At 41.6% G+C, this 26,181-nt stretch overlaps 1 protein-coding gene across 1 annotated transcript; it reads right to left on the bottom strand.

Moving 5' to 3' along the window:
- Positions 1–5,530: 5,530 nt before the first annotated feature.
- On the bottom strand, positions 5,531–11,067 carry cd28 (CD28 molecule). Its single transcript, XM_044217888.1, has 5 exons — positions 10,822–11,067; positions 8,713–8,963; positions 7,508–7,664; positions 7,243–7,397; positions 5,531–6,198 (listed from the first exon to the last, which is right to left on the bottom strand). Exons 1-5 carry the CDS (start codon positions 10,886–10,888, stop codon positions 6,109–6,111), a joined length of 720 nt encoding a protein of 239 aa, XP_044073823.1. The 5' UTR covers positions 10,889–11,067; the 3' UTR covers positions 5,531–6,108.
- Positions 11,068–26,181: the final 15,114 nt, after the last annotated feature.

Consider the following 26,181-nt stretch of genomic DNA (forward strand, 5'->3'; position numbering starts at 1 on the left):
AGGAGGAAAACGTGTTTTGTATTTGTGGTTGTCTGCTCTTTGAATTTCCTTTGAAGAGGCTGAATTTTTGAGCTTTTAGAGAAGAAAATCTTGTTTTCTCTGGTATGGCTATCTATGGTAAACCTGTATGCATCTGTTCATTATCAGCATAAAGTTTCTTTGAATGAATCCTTTGATTTGATCTGGCGTAACTAGAGTCAGCAGTGTTAGTCCACATCCTGTTATTCAGTATTTGTGCTTCTGTGAAATCTTTGTGCGTGACAAACAGAAACCACAGACACAATCAGCATTAGCAGCCTGACTTCTGACTGAAATACCTCAACAAAAATTGTCATCAGATTTTGTACAGACATTTATTGTCCCCAGAGGATGAAGCCTACTGACTTTGGTGTTTCCCAGATTTTTCCTCTAGCACCACCATAAGGTTGAAACTTGTGGTTTCGAGCGTCTCAACAATTATTAGAGGGATTGCCACAAAACTTGGTACAGATATTTATGTCCCCCAGATGATGAATTGTAGTAACTTTGGTAATACTGAATTTTCATCTAGTGCCATCATCAGGTCACAATTTTAATATATACCATATACTATTAATAAATAATACTTATACCTGCAAAACTAACGACATTCCCATCAGCCTCAGCTGTACTTGGTGTCAGGGTGGCTGTGGCCAGCAACAACTGAATTGTCCCCTGCAATAATTTTGATAAAAAATTTAAATATAACGACTGTTGTCCGTCAGTGTCTAGTCAATGTATTTGGTACACAAACAGTCAGCCGCAAATTAGTGAGAATAACATAAACCAAAAGGCGTAATTCTGTCTGTCAACTACGACGGAGTATCAAGGCCGCTGTTAGAAAAAAATAATAGTGATGTGAGATTTTGAGAATTAAGTCATAATATTATGAGGAAAAAAAGTTGTAATATTTCGAGAATAAAGTCATAGGTTGCTTCGAGTCATATGTGCATGTTTTAGTATTTCCTGGCAGGCTACAGTTATTTAGACTTGTAAAAAGTTTGGACTGCAGTCCTCGCCTTGCTTAGAGACACCTTGGCTCTGTTTGGGACTGTCTGACCACTCCAGGATGCTTCCCACTGAAGCGTCGGTGAGCTGCACTGTATCAGAGGTGGTGAAGTTAACATTTGTGTTGATTGAAGTGTTTTCAGTTAGTGTTGGTTTTACACTAACTGATGAAGAGAGCACAGCCACGCACTGAGCCACTTCCCAAACGGGGTTTGTGTCTCATCCAGTATAGTCCCAAACGGGGTTCTGTGTCTGTCTGACGGTCTGAAGGGGATATATATATATATATCACTCTGCTAATGCATAGCATGTATAGTATATATATATATATATATATATATATATATATATATATATATATATATATATATATATATATATTTATATATGGGGTGCTGCAGTGGCAGAGCGGCTAGCTCCTGCCTCCCAATAAGGAGATCGTGGGTTCGTGGGTTATATATATATAGACATATAGGTTAATTATATATATATATATATATAGTTGGCCACTGTATATATATATATGTGTGTGTGAAAATGGATGGATATATATATATATTTATATTATGACTTTATTCTCATTCAATTATATTCTTGTAATATTCCGACTTTGTTCTCAAAACTTTACGACTTTATTCTCGAAATCTCAGAGAGCACAGATATGTGGGATAGATTTTGAATGTGCAGAAAGTTTTGAGCATGAGCAGAAAACTTGCTGAAACACAGGAGCTATTAAAGTCCAGAGGTTCGTAAGACTAAATCATGCCTACATGTGTGTTGGCTCAGCAGGGATGATATTAAATGAGAAAAGTTGATCTACAGGAGAATACACATTTGAAAGCATTACAAAATGCCCGAGAGCCTTACTGCATTACATTCCATTATATTTTTATATTTTGAATTGTCACATGCCGCCTGAATTTTGTGTTTCCCATTATATAGCCTAAATTAAGACATTTCCACCATAAACTGATCCAGAAAAGGCAGAAATTGGTAAAGAAAAATTCACCAGAATGCAGGAAATAAATGCTCAGAATTTTTATTTTTTTTTTTTGGGGGGCAAGGCCTATGCCCTTGTGTGAACACCAGGCAGCGCTTTGGATAAAAGTGCTATATAAATACAGCCATTTATCTTTAACGCTAATTAGTAAGTGTTAGCATGTTAACACGCTGAACTAAGTTGGCGAACATGGTAAACAGTATACCAGCATGTTAACATTGTGATTTTGAACATGTTAGCATGCTGATGTTAGCCACAGCAGTGCTTTGTGCAAAATGCTATGTAGGCTTCAGCCTCACATAGCCACGTGCATGGCTCTGAAAGCCTCATTGAGATAAAAACTAATCTTTTTGAATGATAGACAGCAGTAACATGGCGCAGGGTATGGGACAAAATTTAGACTACTGAGAAGTCATCTACTGATCTGGCCAATGATAAGTCGGCACTGGTAACTGAGAGGCCGGCGGTGGGAAATGAGAAGCCAATGACTTCATTCCACCAAGGAGGTAACTCACTTCATCTAACCTAGCAACCCACTGGATCGATTACTGGCTTGGCTGTTCATTAGCTTCCGAGGCTAGTGATTAGCACGCCGAGGCTAGCTAGATTAGTTACTGAAGGCTGGTCACTTTTGCATTTTATTGGCGGATTGGAGCCAAGTGCGGCACGTTACCGCCACCAACTGTAGACAAACAGGATTTATCTAGATCCTTTGAGCCCAACTCATGTTACAATATGTTGTGTGCATTAAATAAGCTTTTGTACTTGTATTTTTCAAAGTCAGTAACTTTACTTTCACTAAAGTACATTTTTACTTAAGTACTACGGCATTGTCCCACACTACATTTAAAATCACATCCATTACAGATGTTGTGGCTCTCAAAAGCAACAGAAACTAAACTATTGTAAATTGACAAATTGTGGAGCCATTCACGGTGAACTACTTAAGTAGAGTTTTACACCTCTACTTTTACTTCTACTTAAGTAGGACATTCTACTAGTCTTTCCACCACTGTTAATAAGTAAAGTTTTGTCGGCGATGCCCCAGCAGCTGTGCCGTTGTAGACCGGCTCGACAGACTTACTGTGTTTGTGGTGACATCTATTGGCAGTTAAATGAAACTGCAGCTTACAGTCCAATGCATATCTAATGGTCCCTGTACCAGATCTTTCTCATAATACATTATATCTACTACATAATCGACGTAATCAGTTGGACTATACATTCATATTCATAACCCACAGACAAGGTAGCTTGACAGCTGGGCTTGACTGGGTAAACTAACTGGTGTAGGTTTAATGGGTGATTACTGTAATGGTAGGTTTAAATGTAATGGCGAATGGTCTTTATTAACTATTAAACATTTTAAACTAATGTAGCTAGTGAAGTACACACAGCTGTACATTTATCTCTGCTGTGATGATCTCAGTCCTAGAAACAAGCTGGGTAAACTGTTCTCGTGATTTCAAATACTAGATGTCCAGAATTTTCCAGAAACAGTGGAATAACGATAAAACTGCCAGTATGTTTCTTCAGAACTGCTTTTCGGATGGTCGAATAGCTTTGAAAACCCCCTCCACCCCACACCTTTCCGACGTTGGATTAGTGGGGGGCTGTGTCCAACCATTTCTGTAACTTTCCGAAACTGATGATCCAACTTTCACACCCACTTCACACCATGATTGGCCAGCCGTGTGGAGGTGAGAAAGGAGCCAGGGTTTGAACTTCTCTCTGTAGCTCTTTCTGTCACTTTTCATGTGAACAACTGACACTATGAATGTCAATTCAATTCAATTATATTTATATAGTGCCAATTCATAACAGAAGTTATCTCATTGCACTTTTCCTATAGAGCAGGTCTAGACCGAACTCTTTATAATATTATTTACAGAGACCCAACAGTCAGAGACTGTCTCAAAAAAAAAGTGTGCCACATATTTAAACTGTGTCATGTCTACCCCTCTCTATGAATGTCAGCTTATCACTCGAGTGTGCCTGTTTGGAACAATTCTAAACACTTTTGATTTCTGACATGGTCATACAAACAAACTAGTTCTGATCGACCACAACCCGAGTCTAAGACTGACATGCTTGTGGTAGGTCCTAAAAACCAGAGACAGGAAATGTATTCACACTGAGAGTCACTGTGGCTGGAATACAGCAAGTACAGAACCTGAAAGTCATGTGAATAACATAACTAGGGCAACTTTTATCAGTTGAAAAAACATATCAGAAGTTAAATTATTTATATCTACATGTGAAGCCAAACATGTTACTCCCCAACTTAAATCACTTCATATGCTCCCAGTGCCATACAAAATAAACTTCAACATTCTACTTATAGTCTTTAATGCAATTAACAGCCTGCCCAATTTTACATTTCTGACCTGCTCTGTGACTACAATCCACTCAGATGTCTTAGGTCATTGTGTGGTGATTATCTAACCCTACGCAGAAGATCCAAATGTGGTGAGGGTGCTTTCACTTACTTTGGTGCCGTTCTCTGGAATAAACTGCCTGATAATCAGTAGCAAACTGAAAACATATCTCTTTTCTTTGGCTTATAATTAGTTACTGGATATGTTTTTTTTTTTTCATTTCTCAAATCTAAAGCCACACTAGCAGCCTCTAGGGTCTGCAGTGTTTTATTACATGCCACAAAATCAAAGTGTTGAATGAAACAAACAACATATTGATAACTTTGCTTTGACTAGTAATGTGGCAAAAAAAAAGTCAAGTTTGTACAGAATGTGGCACTCAAGGAAAGGTCCTGGGGTCATCAAAATGGTTCATACCCTGGGAAACATGAATGTGCTCAGTAAGTTTCATGACAAGCTGCTCATCACATTTTGCTATTTCTTGTGTAAAAGTGGATTGGTCTGTGGACAATTTTGGTCTGATGGGGGCGCTAGAGCCAAGATGAGGGGGTCCACTGTTGCTTTTTATTTCTTTTAAGTGATAACCTGCAATCGCCCAAAAAAAGCGTTTTGATTTACAGATGGAAAAGCAAATTGCATGTTCCTCAATCAATTACAATTAATAGTATAGGCCTATTTAAAGAAAATATGAATAAGTTGGAATTATTTGTTGTCTGCTGCTTGCCTGTGTATTATAAAGCACTTTTGTTTTGCCTTCGTATGTCACTACCTGCCTACTTTGCAAGAGTGACAGAAATGGAGAACTCGTAGTAAGGCCCACTCGGTCAGTCAAGTGGTTCTCATCGTGGATCCACAGCTTGAAATCTACAATTAAACCCTTAAATCTTTTCTTCAGCTGCCACAGTCAAATTTAAACCACTCTGTATATCTTCATGTTGTGACATTGTCCACTTGTTCTATGTCCACCTGGCTGATAATTATAATAATTAATTGAAATGTGAAAAAAGAAGACAGCACAACTGATAGCACAGAATCTGGATTGGGGTTTTGGATCTGTATGGTTCATCCCTGATGTAGCAAGCTGATGTATTTATCTTTTTAAATAATACATTACTCAAAACTACAATTTAAAGTTAAGAACCTTTATTTTAAGGAAATATCCAACGTGAATATTCAGTACACTCATAGGCAAACACCTTCTATAGCCGTAATGCACCCTAATGATTCAAAGCATTGTATTTTCTTAGCTGGAGCATTTAGCCAAGTTAAACTTCATTTATTTTTTAATCAAACAAGTAGTTCATACACAGAAGTAGACATACAAGCCTTCCTAGCTGCAGTTAGGGTGGGAGCTCCCATATGTGCCTCAACAACTCAACTCAATCAAAGCGACAGCTTTTTAATATAACTTGTGTTTACAACAATGTAAACAATATATTTATACTTAATAAGTAAAATATGCACAGACACACAAATGTCATTTTGGTGTTTTTCTACAGCTGTTGTAAAAAAAGAACCTCAGTCACAACAGAGGTGATATTTAATAAACGGCCAATAAACTGACCCTATATTCCTATGACTCTCCTTTCAAAAGCAATGGTATTCTAATGCTTCTAGGCAGATACAATGCTGCTTTGGACATGATGGCCCCAATGTGATTATTCAGAGGTGGGAGAGATACATTTGTGTTTTTCATGCACTGTTTTAACATGAAAATGCAGCAGCATCCACCTTGTGAAGCACACCAGGCACCGTTCTGACAATCTCCCTCCTCCCTCGTTCACACTGGAGAGCCTGCAAATGGAAAACACACAGATTTGAATGTAGTAAACAATAGAGGATGATTACTTTTAATTAGATACTATACAGTGGAGAGTAACAGCAAAGAGGACAGAGAAGATGACTAGACTGGAAGTGCTTCTGCTCTACAAGTAATGTTACTGCTACGCCTGCTGTTACTGCTATTACTACCAATTGGCCAGATTAAGATGTTATATAGCCCCAGGTTTTCTGTGTGGTAATGCGATTAAACACCAATTCAATTTGGTATTCACATGTAAGCACTGCATTAGCTGAAATAATTGTCTGTCTTAAATGGAGATTTTGCCACAGGACCCCTCCTTAAGTTCTCAATAAAGCAGCACCCATTTTAAGACTCCCATCTTATTGGATTTGCATATTCCAATATAATCAAACGTTACAACGAGTCATATAACTACAAACCTATTGCCACATAGTGAACCTGGGGCTTTTGGGGTCCCTGGGGGTGTAGGGTCTCAGGCAATTGGCCGCTTTGCCTGGTTGGTAATCTTGCCTTGATAGATACAATAGACTACTGCAACTGTTACTACACTAATACCACTAAAGCTACTACTGCTACTGTTACAACTGCTGTTACTATTTCAGCTGCTATCACTACAGGTATTACTGCTGAGACTACTGCTACCACTTCTAGTATACAACAGTGCATTCAACAATGTATTAGCATGCTCATATTTATTTCCACTGTCCACAGGTGTCTGCAACACACAAATTGAACTTTACTCATCCACACTTTATTGATACGGTCATATTTTTACTGTTGACACTTGAATTACTTAGAGTTCTGGAGCAATAAATAACCACTTTCCACAACCTTACTGCAGTGTTAGAGAGACCTGCACAGTGTTATTATGTTGTCAAGTATGATTTTTTTTTTAATGGTGTTGGCACACATTGACCATGTACAATATTGTATTTACATTAAAGTTCAGGTATTTTTAATCTGGAGGTTGTGAATGTTATTAATCATCACACCACAATCATAACATAAATAAAGTAAAATAATAATGCTCTGACCTGGAGGAAGATAATGATGATGAGGACAAACATGACCAGTGTCACCAGTATAACCACAGGAATACTGACTGGTGCCATCATCTCATCACCCTCTTCTTCAACATGCTGGTCTGCAATCTGTCTCTGAGCCCCCTGCACAGGACAATCAGAGCTGTCTGTGGAGAAAGGGAATGAATGAAGAGAAAGTGAGACTAAAAGAAAGATGTGTGGACTGTGAGCTCAGTGGATAAACATGCTCATATCATGTCATGTGTGGGTATCTCACCTAAGACATGAATGAGTGTGCCGTTGCCCACGAGCCTCAGGTATGGTGGTGGGTAGAAGACCTCTATCTGACAGCGATACATATCTGTGTCTGTGGCTTTCAGTCCAGACACTGTCACCTCCACAGCGCCCTCTCTCATCTGAGCAGAGCATTGCACCTAAAACAAACAATAAACCTAAGTTTGATTCCAGCAGTTAACAAATGGCTTTAAGTCATGACATATGAATATAATATTTTCAAGAACAAGTAGGAAACTACAAATGGGTTATTATTATTATATTAAAAAAGTCCAAAATCAACAATTGTTTACAAGAGTGCGTCTTTTGTCCCTTACACCCACTGGTGCTCATGGAGGGGAAAGGAGGAAAATATATATATATATGCTCTCATCCATTGGTAGGATGCTGCATAAGTAATCCCATTGCTTAGGTTCTTTCTGTGACAAGACAACCTGAGAAAAGCATGCGCACTGATCCGATTTTATAATGTGGTAGCCCATATTTACTAAAGACTATTCTTAACCATCCACATCTTGAGTTTTTATGCCATACTGATGAAGGCCTGGACTTGTTTTCCTTTATGCCATACTCATGCCCCCCCCTACCTGTTGGACAGTGATGAAGGTTGTTTTTCAATCCAATATCCAATGAAGATGTTTCAAATCATTTTCTATTAAAAGTGATTATTATAATATTATTGTGTCTATTTGAATCAAAAACACACATGTTTTGTCATAGTTTGGGGGGTTAAAGCCCCTATTCATATCTTAAGTATTTGGTATATTCATGACTAAATATGCAACAATCAAAGTTAAAGTTAAGGGAAAAACATCATTATGTATTATTTATTAACAGTTTAACACTCAAACACTCAGCTAATCTGCTTCATCAGAACTGTGTGTGAGTGGTTTGATCAGTTTTGATTGACAGTGGCCTGGCAAGAAAAGCAGCCAACCAACTTTCATCAGATTCTGATTCAAATGTTGCGAAAATCCTAATTGGTGCACAGAGGTATGTGACATCACTATTTTTTCAACTTCAAAAACACAAATAAAGAAAATCGCTCTAATGGAAACCTGTTCTAACTTGTGTTTTCATGTAGGATCCCCATCTCTTATAAAAAGAAGCAGATTTTCAGGGCCTTTAATGTTACATTGTTTTGGTTAAAGTTGGAATAAGTTAACATCAATCCATCCACAGCCTTACCTCTCCCTCTTTCTCCACACTCGTCTCTCTCTGCTCTGTGAAGTTGAGGATGGACGAGCAGAGTTGCTGGGAGCCGTGGAGGCCTTTCAGCAGAGTCACACGGAGCTCCTCGGGGTCAGGGTAGGGGTATAGCAGGCTTTGGTCATAGTAGGGTTGGATCTGGTGGTAGGAGGGTTGGGGTTGGATGAAGCATGGGACCTGTGCTGTACCGTTGGTGCTCACCACTCTATAGGGCTGGGTTACTTCCACAGCTGGCAGAAAAAAGGGAAGGGAGCAGAGATAGTTAAGAAATGGACTGGTGTGCACTGTATTTTTGTGTCCTCTGAGAGTTTTGACCTCATACTGAATCCAAAAAGCAAAAGACAGACAATACCTCTGCAGATGTACTACAGACAGCAACTGAAGCGAGAACAAACTCACTACATGCTGCAGCTGTCTGCGAAGGAGCAAGCTAAAACCTCTGAAGTTTACAAGTAGAGGTGGAAAATGGAAAATGCTCACTGACTGTTAATGTGTCTTTGACAGTTACTTGGAAAATGTAATCAACTAATCATTACATATTAATTAAAAATGTCATTACATTACTTTACTAACTACTCAGCAGCAGAATTAATTTCATTACTTGTCACATTACGTTTTGTAACTGAGCTCTGTCAAAGGTCAAATCCCAAAACTCTCCACACCCACACATCACTTCCTCTGTGTTTAACACATGGAGACCTTAAAAATGAAACATTGTGGTTTGACTGCACACAGCAGCTCTACAGACGCCCCGTCCTCAGAGTGTAGCTGCAGGGTTCACACTCGCTCCCAACACCAAACAAAACCAGGTGATTCCTTAATGTAGGCTCACCAGTGGCTTTCTAGCTAAGACGCCAAGCAAACATGTTCCATCTAGTCTTTCCACTGAACACACAGTGAAAAAAACTGATATCAGCCCTCCCATTCAGCTCCTAGTAAGACAGCAAACAAACCTCAAAATATTGGCATTTTTAACCAAAATGTACAGGTAATTTCAAATTGTAATCCCTGTAATCACTACTTGTTACTGAAACAGCATTAAACACTGGTCTGTGACCCACATAGCCATTGAATTGCAGTGCATGAAGTGCTTTCAGGTTCCAGTGCCACAGTATGACCACCACAGGACCATTAATAAGGAAAATTTCATTATGAAATCTTAATTCAACAGCACTGCTGCCACGTATTTTGGCGAAAAGCAGTTTGATAAGACAGAAAAGTTTCATAAGCACCATCATTCCCACCCGTAAGCCATTCAGATGGAAAGGCTCAAAGGAATAGTTCGACATTTTGGAAAAAATGCTTATTCGCTTTCTTTGTGCTGCTACGCTAACAGGCTGCTGGCTCCAGCTACATATTTACTGCACATTAATGAGAGTGGTATCAATCTTCTCATCCAACTCTCAGCAAGTAAGAAAGCATATTTCCCAAAATGTTGTACTGTTCTTTCAGCAATGTACTGTATTAGTGTAGTTTACTATCTATGTTCATCATTTGCAACGCATTTTTTTCAGTGCCTAATAAAAGTAGGTGGTTCCCCATAGACAACACATTCCCACACCTTTTACACCTAAAATCAGTTGGAGACTTCTGCCTTCATATAACTGGTCTGCTCCACCAGCACAGAAGACGTCAGTATGAAAATAGCATTCGTACAGTTCTGTCACAGAATGTGTTTTTTTTTAAATATCAAAAATGTATCCAGTTGTTCCATATTATTTGTGAAATCTTGTTAGAAATTAATCAGGTATCTCTAATGTGTCAGTACAAGGTCTGGTTTCAGCTCAAACTCACAATGGTGTGAAAAGAGTGTTATTCAGTGTTAATCAGGCTGTGGCTAAAGTCAGTTCATCTTAAATTGATTGTTTGGCTGAGGATTAGAAATGGAGTCATCTTAGCCTAAGGTCAGGGTTTTAGTTGCGAGAGCCTACAGAGGCCCAGCAAAATTGTCAAATAACAGTTGCTGTCAAACATGCATCTTTTGTCATCTGATAGTTGAGTATTAACACTGGACAGTGCAAAAAGTGTAACGAATCCATGTACCGAACATCACTATCATCACATCAGAAAAAGTCTGTTTATACTCACCGCTCCACACAGGCAGGCAGAGGACTGTCAACACAATCCTAGCCATCATGCAGTGAGTCAGGAACATCCTACAGTATCTCACAGTTACACAGAAAGCCTCAGACACTTAAAAGTCACAAAACACTAGTGAGCACACAGTCTCACACTGAATACTTTTCATTAAAATACAGCAAAAACAGTGAAACTCACCTTTATAGCGCCGGTTTCCCTCTGCTGTCATGGAAACTTATGTGCCAGCACAGGAAATGATGATGGTGTTTTGCCAGTAAAGAGAGCGGCTGTGGTTCTGCAGGAAAGCTGAGAAAAACTAACTTCAGTAATTTTAATAAACCAGTTTAGTCTCAGCATTATTAATAGCATCTTTATTTTATCTTACAATATTTGTATTACAGTGTAACCAAAGTCACATAGTCATATATAAAAGATAGACAGAGGGGTTTTGGCTGAACAACTACATCAGGTAAATGTTTTGTATTCATGACTGTTCCCAAATTAAAAAAGAAATCCTTTTTCATGTTATTTTATATGTGTTTGTGAATAATACAAAATCCTCCCGAAGGACAGTGGTAGTTGCACAGTGATAATTGTACCAGAGTACACAACTTCATTCACTTTCACCTAACAGTTGTAGCAAATATAGGATAGATATTTCAGAGATTCCTCTTCTTGGGAACGTAAGGGAGTCAGGAGTCTTTCCTGCTAAAACTCGCTGAAAATGTTTGGTTTCGAGTTAAAACATTTTTAACTCGACGCGACAGACGCGTTCACCACATTTAGCAGAATGGGATGCTCTCTCAGCATGAGCACTGAAAAGCTGTATAGGAGTAGAGTGATTACACAATACTTTGAGTGGGATGTACAGTAGAAACTGAAAAACAGCTTGTGACCAGCATTAAAGTATTACTTAACATCACATTTTCTTCTTTTTAATGTTTAAATACTTAAAGACTGTTGTATTGTATTCACTAAAACTGTGTGGCACCCATCACAGGAGGAGGATGGAGAGACCATCAGCTGAGAACAACTTAGTGCAGTAAGATATGTAGAACGAGCTGAAGGAGCTGTACATGGTACGAGTGCAGAAGTAAAGTGAGAAATATCACTGAAAAAGACAAAGAAGAAGTCCATCTACAGGAGCACCAACTGAGTAGTAAAAACATTGATGATGTAACTTAATTTATGACAGATTGTGAAAAAGAATATGAAAACATTGTCACTTTTAAATACAGGAATTAAAGAAGACTTAGTAAAATGAAGTGAGACACCATCAAACTTTTAAAAGTTTAGTTTTTTGTTAAGAAATATGTAACACGGTAACTGTAAATGTATTTATGATTTATACTAAATGCTCAAAATAAATTTGCAAGTAATAGACAAAGCCTGTCCACTTGGCTTTGTGAGCTGTGTCATGTCATCTTGACAGTGCAGAGGAGTCAAATCAGCTTCACCGTAAAATAAAGCCTTTCATTTAGAAGACAATAGCCTCTATTTACCCGCACATTAATATTGTGGAAAGATTTTTCTATCATCTCCTTTATTTACTGATAGAGCAAAAGGAATGTGATTATATCAATACAGACATTTACACTGGAAAGCCCTCAAATCTTTGTTAATTTGTTGATCATTGCTTATAAAGCCTTAAAACACCTTTAAGAAATAAATCATGTCATTTGTAATGTAACTGTTTTGAAATGGAGCGTGTGTGATGCAATCACATGTTTTTGCAATGCAATTTGACTTTCTATGTAACAGTTTCATCATAGTTTATTCTTTTCTGGAATATTAGAATCATTTTTGCTGTTTCTTTCATGCCCAACACACTTAATATGCAACAATAAGGTGTACAGTGGAAAATAGCTTATTCTAGTCACTGTGCTTTCAGATAGACCACACTGAAAGTGCTGATGTTATGAGATTCTGTGTCCTCCTGACGTCACATCTGTGTTTTGCCTGGAAACACTCTGTGGGGTTAAGCCCCATTCTCACAGAGCTGACTTACAGAAGTTACAGTCAGCACTACTGTCTTCAGTCACCTGGAAATCAGCGGTTTATTTTTGCTGCTGTCATTGTTTCAGCATGGTTTAGTATGAAGTGTAATGTGAAATGTAATAAGAAGCTGTCAGTCTGTCAGTATTGTGCAGAAAATTCATCACATGAAGCCAATTTCAGTGTCGTTTACGCAATATCTAATAAAAACCCAGAATCTAATGGCCAAAGCATGTGCTTGTGTGATGTTAAAGTTTCCCTATCAGCACTGAGTTAACATGGATTTACACGGTGGGAAATAAAGAGAATCATTAACTCTGTCTGAACTCTGAAGTTTCTTTCCTGCTGGTGCACAAGTTGAGAACTTTTTATTTTTTTCATATTTAATGTATATTAGAAAAAGATCTAACTTTCTCACAGCACACCCAAAGACAGTTAACAAAGTCTCATAGGCTGTAATTGTAACTTATGAATGAGAGTAAAAGCATTTAGAGGTAACTGGGAAACCTAGAAAAATGCTGGTACTACGTTTTTAGTGCAGTGAGCTGTTTCCAGCTCACTGTAGTAATGAAACTTGTATGTATGTGCAGCTACCTCTGTGCTCTTAAAAAGCATACATAAATATCCAGTACTCAAATTCACAACTTCATGGTTCTCTCATGGTCTGGGTCATGAGAATTTGGGCAAGTGAAAATCGATCCAGAAAAGGTTGTGAAACCCTGTTTAAGTCTCAGAGAAACAAGGAATTTTGCTTCCTTTGGGAGAGAGTAAATATGTTATAGTATATTAAAGCCTTAGTTTTCATACTCCGTGCTGTCTCTCTCCCAACATTGCAGTCTGTCTCCCACTGTTGATTATTTGGCCACCTAAGAATTATGACTCCCTCAACAAAAGATTCACATTAACCTTTTTAAAACAAACACACCATTTCCATTTCCTCTGGAGAATCAAACTTTTCTTTCTGCAGTGTCACAAGGACAATCACATGGTCTTTTTTCTGTTTTGCTGCATGATTACAATCATTTCTCCCAGTCTTTACAGTGTGACTCTGCCACAGTGTGAAGGGAAGAGTATATATTTAAATTAAATGGTTTAATACTAAAAACCTTGCAAGGTTAAACCTCTGGTGTACTCTCTGGTGTAGCCTTGTCACCCATGCTTTTACTTTGTTGCCATGCATAGTTTCCTGTTCAGGTGATCTGGTGCTCCGGTTCACAGGTGTAGGGGGGCGGGGCTTGGAGAACAAAGGAAAGAGAATTGTTTGGGGTGCGAGGGACAGGAAAGGCTTTTGGGCAGGCACGGCGCTACCCCGGGGCTGGGGGTATTACAGCCATGTCACAGATCTGCTTAGCCCCAGTTAAGCCCCCCTTTTAAATGAAGAAATATGTAAAGTTAATAACCAGCCATTCTGTTTCCAATCCGATCCCTGGCTGCGCGCTCGTGCCGCGCGTGTGCCCTATGACGTGAGTGTGTGTGTGTGTGTGTGTGTGTGTGTGTGTGGGCTGTGTTTGTTGTGTGTGCTCGCGCCCGTAACATTATAACCAACGCACAGCAGGACGCATGAATATATTTGTATATATTTTGTTTTAGATAATAGAAATATAATCTCTAAGAGCCAGTTCGTTTTGTGCGTGCACAGTTAACAGCCATAGGCTAAATGCATTGCACTCGCTGTGGCTGCTATTATTAATTTCATTTCTGACGTTGTGTTAGCCATTTCATCAAACATAACCAATGCACAGTTGTCTGACTATGCATATGGAATAATGCACTTCTTGAGGATGTTGATTTTGGATGTATTGTATTGTTATTAATTGTGGCTGCATGGGCGCTGTCCGGTGCTGAAGTCTTTCAAAGACATTGCCTTGTGGTCACTTGTATTAGGCTTATAGCTATTTTGTTGAACATTCTTTGGCCAAATTCAATTAAAAACTACATTTATATCGAATGTACTGTGTACCATATTTGCTTTTATTGAATGAACGAGAACTTCCTTCTAAAGTAACTCTGAAGTCATGAAAATCGACTATTTTCTCAGCACCCCAGGTACTGGTCAAGCTCCACCTCAGCACCTGGTGCCGGCCATGCTTTCGGGAGGCAGACAGAGGAGGTATGTAAGCTCCTGGCTGACAATGGAGAAGGGAAAACATGGTGATACCTCATCCATGTGAAGTTAAGGGAGTTCAGTGAGAGGTGAGGACCACAACGATTGAGCAGAGGACTGGAGATCAACTCTAGGCCGGACAACCAATTCCAAGGTCTACCTCCGGTGAGTTCATTCTTTCCTTTGTTGTTGTCCGGAGGGCTTTAAAGGCACCCCAATTCTTTGAATTTCCTCAAATGAACCATGTCTTAATAAATAGGCCTATCATAGTAGCCCTCAAATTAGAATTGTAACTTGGTTTAAAACTTAAGCTGATCATTACGGCATTACAGTGTGCATGGAAGCATAGGCCTGTCCATCACTAAGTAACAACAAAATAAGGCAACAGATGTAGCGTTACGACCCGGCCTAGGGGAAACCCTGGCGCAACATGAAGAAAATGAGACTCCCCTCTCCAGCTCCCAATAAAACAGCAGCGACAAAGGACATGCAGAGGTTTGTTTACATCTTGTAGCTTCAGGGTGGGCGAACAGCAAAACAATAAACCAAAGGAAACTAAAGTAAAGCAACCTAAACTTACCTTTAGCAACCGGCCAGTCGTTAATGCATGGACTGGAAACGTGGTGTTTGCTGAAACAAAAATTCAACTAATAAAGAAGTAATATTTGGGGTGTATATTAAAATATGGGGTAATTTATATTTGTGTGTTGGAACTTCTTGGTGCTTCAATGAAATAAACTTTACTTTCCTCAAAGACTCCCTCTTTCCCAGTACATTAATCTGTCTCTTGCTTTTAAAAGGGATGAGAGGAGTTTATGTTATTGGCCATTATTGTACCATGCCCTCATTCCACCCGCTGATTCTGTATTCCTCCTACTAATAATCTATTCAGCCTCTTTTCCACATTGAGCCAAACTACAGTAGGTGCGGCACCCCATTTTCACAAGGATTGTCTTATTTTCCTACCAAAACAAAAAAAAGACCTTATGCCATCAGCATAATTTGAAAGGTATCAGAATCACGTAAAAGTTCAATAGTGATCATCATTTTCACCGGCTGTAGTAGCAGCTGTCAAGAAAGGTCAGCAATAGTCATTCTGCAATTATTCTCTTTGTGACTAGTAACTTTCATATTATCACGCACCATTTGCATCATCAACAAATTTTCTGCAATCATTTCTAAGTAAATTGCCTCAACCGTGAGACATTTCTGTACTAATCAAGATCTAATTTGACTCCAGATGAAGGAAAATGACTCATGTCTTGCTGTAACCAGATAATAAAATTCATTTTCAGTACCCCAACCCATAGCTAATCAAAATTAACTGACTTAGCTTTTTCAGTTTGCAAAGTGATGTCTGTCTGTGCTAGTCAGTCCTGTGAAAGTGAGCTGTGATTGGCTCCAGCTGACCGAGACCCTGAACAGGATCAGCTGGTATAGAAAACAGGTGGATGGACGCTGATGTTCATTTTCTACTTCCAAAACACACTCCAAAAAATCCTTATTAGACCGAAACAGATCTGTATTTATCACAAATATTTACATTTTTTAATCATTGTCAGTGATACATAGTGGTGTAGTAAAACACTCATTTGAAAACAGTTTGATTAATTAGACGGTGTAGTCCCTCATTCATTCAGTGTTCCATCGTAGAAAAGGTTTCAGTCGTAGTCATCTGGACACTGTTTTCAGAATCAAGACGTCGGATGGGAGCCGAAACGTCTTGATTCTGAAAACAGTGTCCAGATCACTACGACTGAAACCTTTTCTACTTGTTCTATCATGTTGTGCTTTTATTATAGATTCAGATTTTCAGTTTTTTTTAGCATTTATAGTTTTCTAACACATTCAAGTGATTGTGTTTTTTCTAGTTTGAGTTTTTTGCATGTTTCGTGCATTAGCTTAGGATCTCTGTTTACTGCAACACATTGCTATCTGCTGCAGCAGCCCTATTTCTAATGCATTACTTTTCCATGTAGTTTAATATCATATTTTCAGTTTTACCATCATCATCACCAGCTCCCTCACTAACTCTTCTCCAACTACCAGACTCTGTTTTTCATACATAGTCTCTAGTCTTGTGATTTGCACTGAAATGTCTGACAAAACACTCATTTTTCTTTATAATTTCCTTAAGCTGTTGTTAAACTTTGTAGGGTTTCCTGGGCTCTCCAGGTCTGGTGTTGGCATACACGTTTGTATCCTCCTCATCTCTCGTCTGCTTCCTCTGAGGAATACAACACAAAGAAAGAGAGAAGAATTGTACTATACTGACAAATAGATTTGCACAGTACAAGAGACTGAGTGAAGTCAATCCATGTTTCCATTCTTACCCCGAGACCAATGGTAATGCAGGTGATTGATAGACAGCTCTGAGTAGCTGCTGGGACAGTGTCATTGATTGCTGGCACATACTGCTTTTAATTGATCAGAACATAATTGATATATTATATCTTAATATATTAAATACTGTATATAATATATATAATATAACTGAGTGTTTATGTGAGTTTTTTGTCATGCAGTTTACCTTTCACTTCCTGTGCACAATTGTGACACCATATCTCCTAAGACCCAGAGTTTCACTAGCATCAAAGACAAACTTAACACCAATTGAAAAAGAAATCTCATTTTGTTTCTCACCTTGCTGCAGTGTGTAGTGTAATGTAATGTTGATGAAATGATGTGGTCACAAGTGTGCCCTGTTGCTTTGTTGCCATGTAATCAGTCAGCAAGCAATTGGCGTCATTTCAATGTCTTGGCTATATATAGTGTGTGTAACCCACTTCTAGCCAATGGTCTTGAAATTGGTTAAATTTAGTTTTTGCCCACACAGCTTGCAAAATGTATGATGTGTTCCATCATGTAAGCAAATTAACCAATAATTACAAGGTATTTTATTTTCATTTCTTTGACATGGTCTATGCGTAGCCACGATTTAACTCCCAATTAGACCGGCTATTTGTAGCCCACTTCTAGCCAAAATGCTTTCATTGTAGTTTTTGCCTCCATGTAACAAAACACACATTTATTTAATCATTTTGTTAATTTGTTAATTCAGAAGACCCTTATGGATTATTTAAAATCAAGGCCAGTTACGTCGCCCAGATTGGCGCTACCGGGGCCCCACCCTGGAGCCAGGCCTGGGGTGGGTGCCCGACGGCGAGCGCCTGGTGGCCGGGCCTTTCCCCACGGGGACAGCCCGAAGGAGCGGCGTGGGGCCGTCCTCCCGTGGACCCACCACCCGCAGGAGGATCCGTAAGGGCGCGGTGCAGAGATCTGGGCGGCAGTCGAAGGCAGGGGCTTCGGCGACCAGATCTCCGGACACAGAAACTGGCTCTAGGGACATGGAATGTCACTTCGCTGGGGGGGAAGGAGCCTGAGCTTGTGCGGGAGGTTGAGCGTTACCGGCTAGATATAGTCGGCCTCGCCTCCACGCACAGCCTGGGCTCTGGAACCCGTCTCCTCGAGAGGGGCTGGACGCTCCATTTCTCTGGCGTTGCCGGCGGGGAGAGGCGGCGGGCTGGTGTGGGCCTGCTCATAGCCCCACAGCTCAGCCGTCACGTGTTGGAGTTTACCCCAGTGAACGAGAGGGTCGCGGCCCCCTCCGCCTCCGGGTGGGGGACAGGTCTCTCACTGTTGTGGCGGCCTACGGGCCGAACAGCAGTGCAGAGTACCAGGCCTTCTTGGAGTCCCTGGGAGGGGTACTAGACAGTGCACCACCCGGGGACTCCGTTGTTCTACTGGGGACTTCAACACCCACGTGGGCGCGACAGTGACACCTGGAGAGGGGTAATCGGAAGGAACGGCCCCTGATCTGAACCCGAGCGGTGTTCAGTTGTTGGACTTCTGTGCTAGTTACAGTTTGTCCATAACTAACACCATGTTCAAGCACAAGGGTGTCCATCAGTGCACGTGGCACCAGGACACCCCTAGGCGGAGGTCGATGATCGACTTTGTTGTCGTATCATCTGACCTCCGCCGCGCGGTCTCTTGACACTCGGGTGAAGAGAGGGGCGGAGCTGTCAACCGATCACCACCTGGTGGTGAGTTGGATCCGCTGGCGGGGAGGAAGCCGGACAGACTTGGCAGGCCCAAGCGTATCGTGAGGGTCTGCTGGGAGCGTCTGGCGGAGCCCTCTGTCAGCAGGGTCTACAACTCACACCTCCGGGAGAGCTTCTCCCAGATCCCGGGAGGTTGGGGACATTGAGTCCGAGTGGACCATGTTTTCCACCTCCATTGTCGATGCGGCGGCTCGTAGCTGTGGTCGCAAGGTTTCTGGTGCCTGTCGCGGCGGCAATCCCGAACACGGTGGTGGGCGCCGGAAGTAAGGGATGCCGTCAGGCTGAAGAAGGAGTCCTATCGGGCCTTGTTGGCTCGTGGGACTCCCGAGGCAGCTGACAGGTACCGGCAGTCTAAGCGTGCTGCAGCCCGTGCGGTCACAGAGGCAAAAACTCAGGACTGGGTGAGGTTCGGAGAGGCCATGGAGGAGGACTATCGGTCGGCCTCAAAGAAATTCTGGCAAACCGTCCGACGGCTCAGGAGGGGGAAGCAGTTCTTCACCAACACCTTATGCGGTGCGGGTGGAGAGCTGTTGACCTCGACTGGGGATGTTGTCGGACGGTGGAAGGAATACTTTGAGGATCTCCTCAATCCCGCTGTCACGTCTTCCGAAGAGGAAGCGGAGGCTGGGGACCCGGAGGCGGACTCATCCATCACCCTGGCCGAAGTCACTGAGGTTGTTGGCAAGCTCCTTGGTGGCAAGGCTTCGGGGGTGGATGAGATCCGTCCTGAGTATCTTAAGTCTCTGGATGTTGTGGGACTGTCTTGGCTGACACGTCTCTGCAACATCGCGTGGCGGATCTGGGACAGTGCCTCTGGACTGGCAGACCGGGGTGGTGGTCCCTCTGTATAAGAAGGGGACCGGAGGGTGTGTTCCAATCACAGAGGGATCACACTTCTCAGCCTCCCGGTAAGGTCTATTCCAGGGTACTGGAGAGGAGAATTCGTCCGATAGTCGAACCTCGGATTCAGGAGGAGCAGAGTGGTTTTTCGTCCCGGTCGTGGAACACTGGACCAGCTCTATACTCTCCATCGGGTGCTCGAGGGTTCATGGGAGTTTGCCCAACCAGTCCACATGTGCTTTGTGGATCTGGAGAAGGCATTCGACCGTGTGCCCCGGGCGCTTTGTGGGGAGTGCTCTGGGAGTATGGGGTCCGGGGCCCTTTGCTAAGGGCTGTCCGGTCCCTGTATAACCGGAGCAGGAGCTGTGTTCGCATTGCCGGCAGTAAGTCAGACCTGTTCCCGGTGCATGTTGGACTCCGCCAGGGCTGCCCTTTGTCACCGGTTCTGTTCATAATTTATATGGACAGAATTTCTAGGCGCAGTCAGGGGCGGAGGGTGTCCGGTTTGGGAACCACAGGATCTCATCTCTGCTGTTTGCAGATGATGTCGTTCTGATGGCTTCTTCAAACCAGGACCTGCAGCATGCACTGGGGACGGTTTGCAGCCGAGTGTGAAGCAGCTGGGATGAGAATCAGCTCTTCCAAATCTGAGGCCATGGTTCTTGACCGAAAAAGGTGGTTTGCTCTCTTCGCGTGGGTGGGGAGTCCTTGCCCCAAGTGGAGGAGTTTAAGTATCTCGGGTCTTGTTCACGAGTGAGGGACGGATGGAGCGTGAGATTGACAGGCGGATCGGTGCAGCGTCTGCAGTGATGCGGGCGCTGTATCGGACCGTTGTGGTAAAGAAGGAGCTGAGTCGAAAGACAAAGCTCTCGATTTACCGGTCAATCTACGCTCCTGCCCTCACCTATGGTCATGAGCTTTGGGTAGTGACCGAAAGGACAAGATCGCGGATACAAGCGGCCGAAATGGGCTTCCTCCGCCCGAGTGGCTGGGCGCTCCCTTAGAGATAGGGTGAGGAGCTCAGTCACACGGGGAGCTCGGAGTAGAGCCGCTGCTCCTCCACGTCGAGAGGAGCCAGCTGAGGTGGCTAGGGCATCTGATCCGGATGCCTCCTGGGACGCCTCCCTCGGGAGGTGTTCTGGGCATGTCCCACCGGGAGGCGGCCCCGGGGAAGACCCAGGACACGCTGGAGGGACTATGTCTCTCGGCTGGCCTGGGAACGCCTCGGGATCCCCCCGGAGGAGCTGGAGGAAGTGTCTGGGGCGAAGGAAGTCTGGGAGTCCCTGCTTAGACTGCTGCCCCCGCGACCCGGCCCCGGATAAGCGGAAGAAGATGGATGGATGGATGGATGGATTGTTAATTTGTTAAGTTGTAGGTTGACAGAGAGACGATAATGATTAGTGTGAATGCAGAGTCATATTGCACTGATATAGGCAAAATGTGGTCTACATCAAGATGTCATTTCAACGCATTTAATGTTTTATATAAAATGTCATAAATATGGAACTATATAGGCTGTGTGCTGCCAACAAGAAGCTTCCAGGACATCATAATGGGAGAAGTTCTGCACATTAATGTAAAATAAGAAATTGTGCTTACTGCTGTAACATGCATGCACAAGTACTTAAGGGTGGGGTTTGCGATTCTAATCCAGTACATGTCTTTTTGTCAAATTCAACGAATATCTTCTCACGGCCCACTAGCTGTCCGTTCACTATGTGCTTTGAAAAGAACTTTGGTGTTTGTACACAGCCCTGGCTCTGTAAATAAGTTAATAAACAAAGTGGATTGGACCGGGCCTCACTACACTATTCCAGCCATGATTTGTGTCAGGTAACGTTAAATTACTTGCCAACTGACATTCAGCTTACTTACTAGTTTGCCAAGATATGCTGTTGTTGTGTTGTTAGCTATAATAGCAGGAGAGTTGTGAGTATCGCTGTCTGGAGCTGCTGTGCTGGCTCTGGGAAACCGTCTCGTCCTCTCTGGCTATTAGCTTCGCAGCAGCAACTGTAGGGACAGTTTGCTTACCCACAACCTAGCTAACGTTAGTTATATTACTTGCTGTGTCGTTGTTCACTCTATATCATGGTATTTGTCATGGTATTGGATTTCTCCAGAATCGAGCACCCCACCGTTAAGTGTTTTCTGGCAGAACGGCCTTAGGAAATCTGGTGACGTAGTATTAGAAGCGAAAATAATCTTCCTGATAACAAGAAGATGTTGTGGATGAGTGTGTTACACACAGGACTTTTGCCTTAGTGGGGTTTGAGTCCTGTGTGAGAAAAGTTTTTAAACTTTTATACTGGCTTTCCACTAAGAAATTTGGATGTTTTTTTAGTTACGCTCCAAAGTGACGATAAGCTATTAGTTGCACAAAAGTGAATCCTTTATTTTGTTGTAAGTATATATGTAGTCGTTAAAAAGCGGTCTAATTGATGGCTAGGCTATACTTGGGCTATGGTTAATCGTCTACTAAACTTTTGCTGACAGCCCAAATTTAGCCGTGTTTTAGCCTAGACGTCAGATCTACATATGGACGGCTATTAGACGTCTTTTAAACGCAAAATTGTTTGCTGGGCACACCCAATCGTGATGTCATGTTGTATTGACCACATCCTGAGTACACGTCCACATCACTGCAGCAAACTTCAAAAACTGGGGATCAGCTACAGCTCTTTAAAGATAAACTGCACCCAGTCTAATATTCCTGCCTGCACTGCACTGCCAACTTGTGATGACGACATGCTATTTCTACAACTTGTGGAACAGTGATGTATTGTGACACTATAGTAACACACTTCTGACTTCTGTTGCTGTGATCTGGTTTCTCTCAACCTGGCCTTGGTTCTTACTGTCTTAAATTGGTTTTATCTAAATATTTTACCAGATTCAACAGATTTTAACCATTGTCTAACATAGTCGGAACTTTTGCCACATTGAGTGACTGTGATCGGATCTTAATTGTGTATCGAGAATTGTGTGCAGTGCGGCCTGGTTGCTTGCGGCTAGTTTGCTTGCTGTCATTAGCCTGCTTATGAACATTTCATCAACATCATGACTGTGTGTAAGAACTGCAATCTGGCTTACTCATGTTTGGAAGGCAACATTCACCAGCTGGATGTTGGACATTGTTTTTATGCTTGGTTTAAATAGTGACGCTATTTGCTCTGAGGATCTGCATGTTACTGACCAAAAATGTGTTCTGTTCAACCTGTATGAAACCTTCATCACTTCTGTGCTCAAAAATGTACTTGGGTCTATTGGTCTCTATTATAAATAGCTCCCTGAAATCTGGTTGTGTCCCAGCCTCTTCTGAAAAAAATAACCTTGATCCATCCATTCCCCAAAACTATAGGCCTATATCAAAGCTGCCTTTTATTTAAAAAAAGTTATGTAGTAAAAAAGTTGTTGCCAAACAGCTCACTGCCGTCTTGCTGAACACAACATTTGAGATAAATTCCAATCTGGTTTCCGTCAGAAGCATTCCACTGAAACTGCTCTTCTCAGGGTCTCCAATGACATAATGACGTCTTCAGATGTGGGTGAATGATCTGTTTTGGTGCTGCTTGATTGTAGTGCAGCTTCTGATACTGTAGATCACAGCATCCTGACTGAAAGGCTTAGGCAGTGGGTGGGTGTCTCTGGGAGCGCCCTGGACTGGTTCTCCTCCTATCTCTCGGATAGGAATTTTTCTGTGTCGCTTGGTCCTTTGTATATGCTTCCCTTAGGTCATATCATTAGCACATTTAAAGGTATTTCATATCACTGCTACACTGATGATATCCAGCTGTTTGTCTCTTTTAAGCCTGATGAGACTGACAAACTGACCGTTTTGCACGATTAGCTGACTGCCATGAAGAACTGGATGGCTGACAACTTTTTACAGCTCAACACAGATAAGACTGAGGTCCTTATGGTTGTACAGCAATCTCAGAAATCTCGGTGTTGTATTTGATCAGGCTATGCACTTTGACTTTTCCTGGACCGTCTACAATTGGTCCAGAATGCTGCTGCAAGGCTGTTGACCAGGTCCAGCAGGTCGACTCACATCACACCCATCTTATGTTCTTTACATTGGCTTCCCATCAGGTTCAGGATTATTTTTTTGTTTTCACATATAGAGCCCTGCATGGTCAGGTACCTGAGTACATCTCTGACCTACTCCACCCTTATATAACCAGTAGGTCACTTAGGTCTTCTGACCAGGGCTTACTGGTTGTCACTCACGCTGGACTATAAAAAAAAAGGGTGATCGTGCCTTTGAAGTGGTGGCTCCAACACTGTGGAACGCTCTTCCTATAGACACGTTCTGCTGTCTCTGACACCTTTAAAAAGCTATATATATTATATATAGCTATATATATTGAAATGGGCCTTTGTCTCACCTTGTCTTGTCTAGTGTTTGTAATCTTGTGTGTTTTTATTTTTTTTATTGTTTTTATGGTGCCATTGCTTATGTTTTATTGTTGTTTCTTTCACTGTTTTATGGTCTTATTTTTACTTAATTTTACTCTTGTGAAGCACTTTGTGACCCTGCTCTGTGAAAGGTGCTATACTAAATACTTACTACCTACTTACTATATCACAGCAGGGTAGAACAGGCCACACCTAAACCCACCCAACTATGATGTTGGGTGTAGAGGTTCAAGAAATGTATACCTTTCAACTTATAAAGGCCAGTGCAGCATGAAAATCTAGGTGGAGTAACTCTTTAAGAGTAACTACACCCTGGCATAAAATACAGTTTGCGCTGCCATCTAGTGGTGGGTCGCTGCATGCATTGTCCATAGCCTGTGAAGTTCAATGCAACTGTGATGTACTGTAACCTGTGCATATACTGAACGAACACTGCGAACACTGTGGTGATCGTCCCAACTGACAGACAAAAGGCATATAGATGGGTTGTCAAAATACTAAAAGCAAGTACAAATAAATAAGCTGTGAGTAATTGGTGAAGTTTCCCACTTCAAAATTGTTATTTCTATGACTATAGGCTTTACCTGAAGAAAACAAAACAAAACAACCAAACAAAAGTTTATAATCTGTAAGATACTGGCTACTTTAACTAACACAAGTTGCAACTATTTCTTACATTTGATGTTCTTCAGTTTAAATTATATGGTGTACTGTGGTCCTAGATTTTGAGTTAGAAGTAAAGTAACTTCTTTGATTTCCTTTTTGCCCTTAACACTATGGTAGAACATTTGAAAACGATTAATTTAATTTACTCACAAATTAAACATAAGTAAGATTAATCTCATTCAGTGATGGCATCAATGAAACCATGTTCCAGTGGGAAGCAGAACTGTTTAATGTGTTCAATTCAATTCAATTTTATTTATATAGCGCCAATTCATAATAGAAGTTATCTCATTGCACTTTTCCTATAGAGCAGGTCTAGACCATACTCTTTATAATATTAATTACAGAGACCCAACAAATCCCACCATGAGCAAGCATTTGGCAACAATGGCAAGGAAAAACTTCCTTTAAGAGGCAGAAACCTCGAGCAGAACCGGACTCAATGGTGGGCGGCCATCCGCCGCTGCCGTGTTAGGTTTTGAGAGAGAGAGAGAGAGAGAGAGAGAGAGAGAGAGAAAGAGAGGGGGAGAGGGGGAGGGGTTTTGGGGAAGGGGATAGGGTTAGGGAGGCACAATGCAAAGACCACGACCATTATTATTAGTAATAATAGGAATGACAGCTATATGAAGAATAATGTCAGCATCACTAAAAGAGAACAACTGTAGTAGCAGTTGTCGAGCAGGAACACGGGGGCAGCAGGTGGCCCACAACCACAGACCCAGACCCCGCAGCTCCAGAGGCAGAGATACCTGCTGAAAGCGACAGAAGGAGAGAGGAGAGAAACGAGAAAGCACAGAACTACGGGAGAGAGAAGACGTTGAGTTAGTAACATGCAGTAATGGGATAAAAATGCATACAAATGGAGAGGGAGAGAAGGAGAGAGGAAAGAGGTGCATCATGGGAAGTCTCCCAGCAATACCTACTTGTGTTATACCTAAACAAATTAAAGTACCTAAACAAATCAAAGTACAGGGGAAAAGCAATAAGCAAACAAATGGCCTTAAAGGATAATTCCTGCTCATTACAACTTTTCAGTATTTTGGCCTTTGTATTTATCACTTATGATCACATCATACAAAATACTCGCTGATATCTGGAAAATTTCAACAACAAGTCCGACGGGGCAAGAACCACACGCCCTCAGATGATCAGTCAAGAACAACCAACAGTTTACCCAGGTGATCTAAATCACTTTATTTGGAGGTAAAATGTAAACTGAGCTCACCTGAAATGTCACTTATAGCCCCTCATCGCACAAGAAAACTGTGTACACACAACTAT

Source organism: Siniperca chuatsi, linkage group LG12 (assembly GCF_020085105.1).
Source record: "Siniperca chuatsi isolate FFG_IHB_CAS linkage group LG12, ASM2008510v1, whole genome shotgun sequence".
Taxonomy (NCBI): domain Eukaryota; kingdom Metazoa; phylum Chordata; class Actinopteri; order Centrarchiformes; family Sinipercidae; genus Siniperca; species Siniperca chuatsi.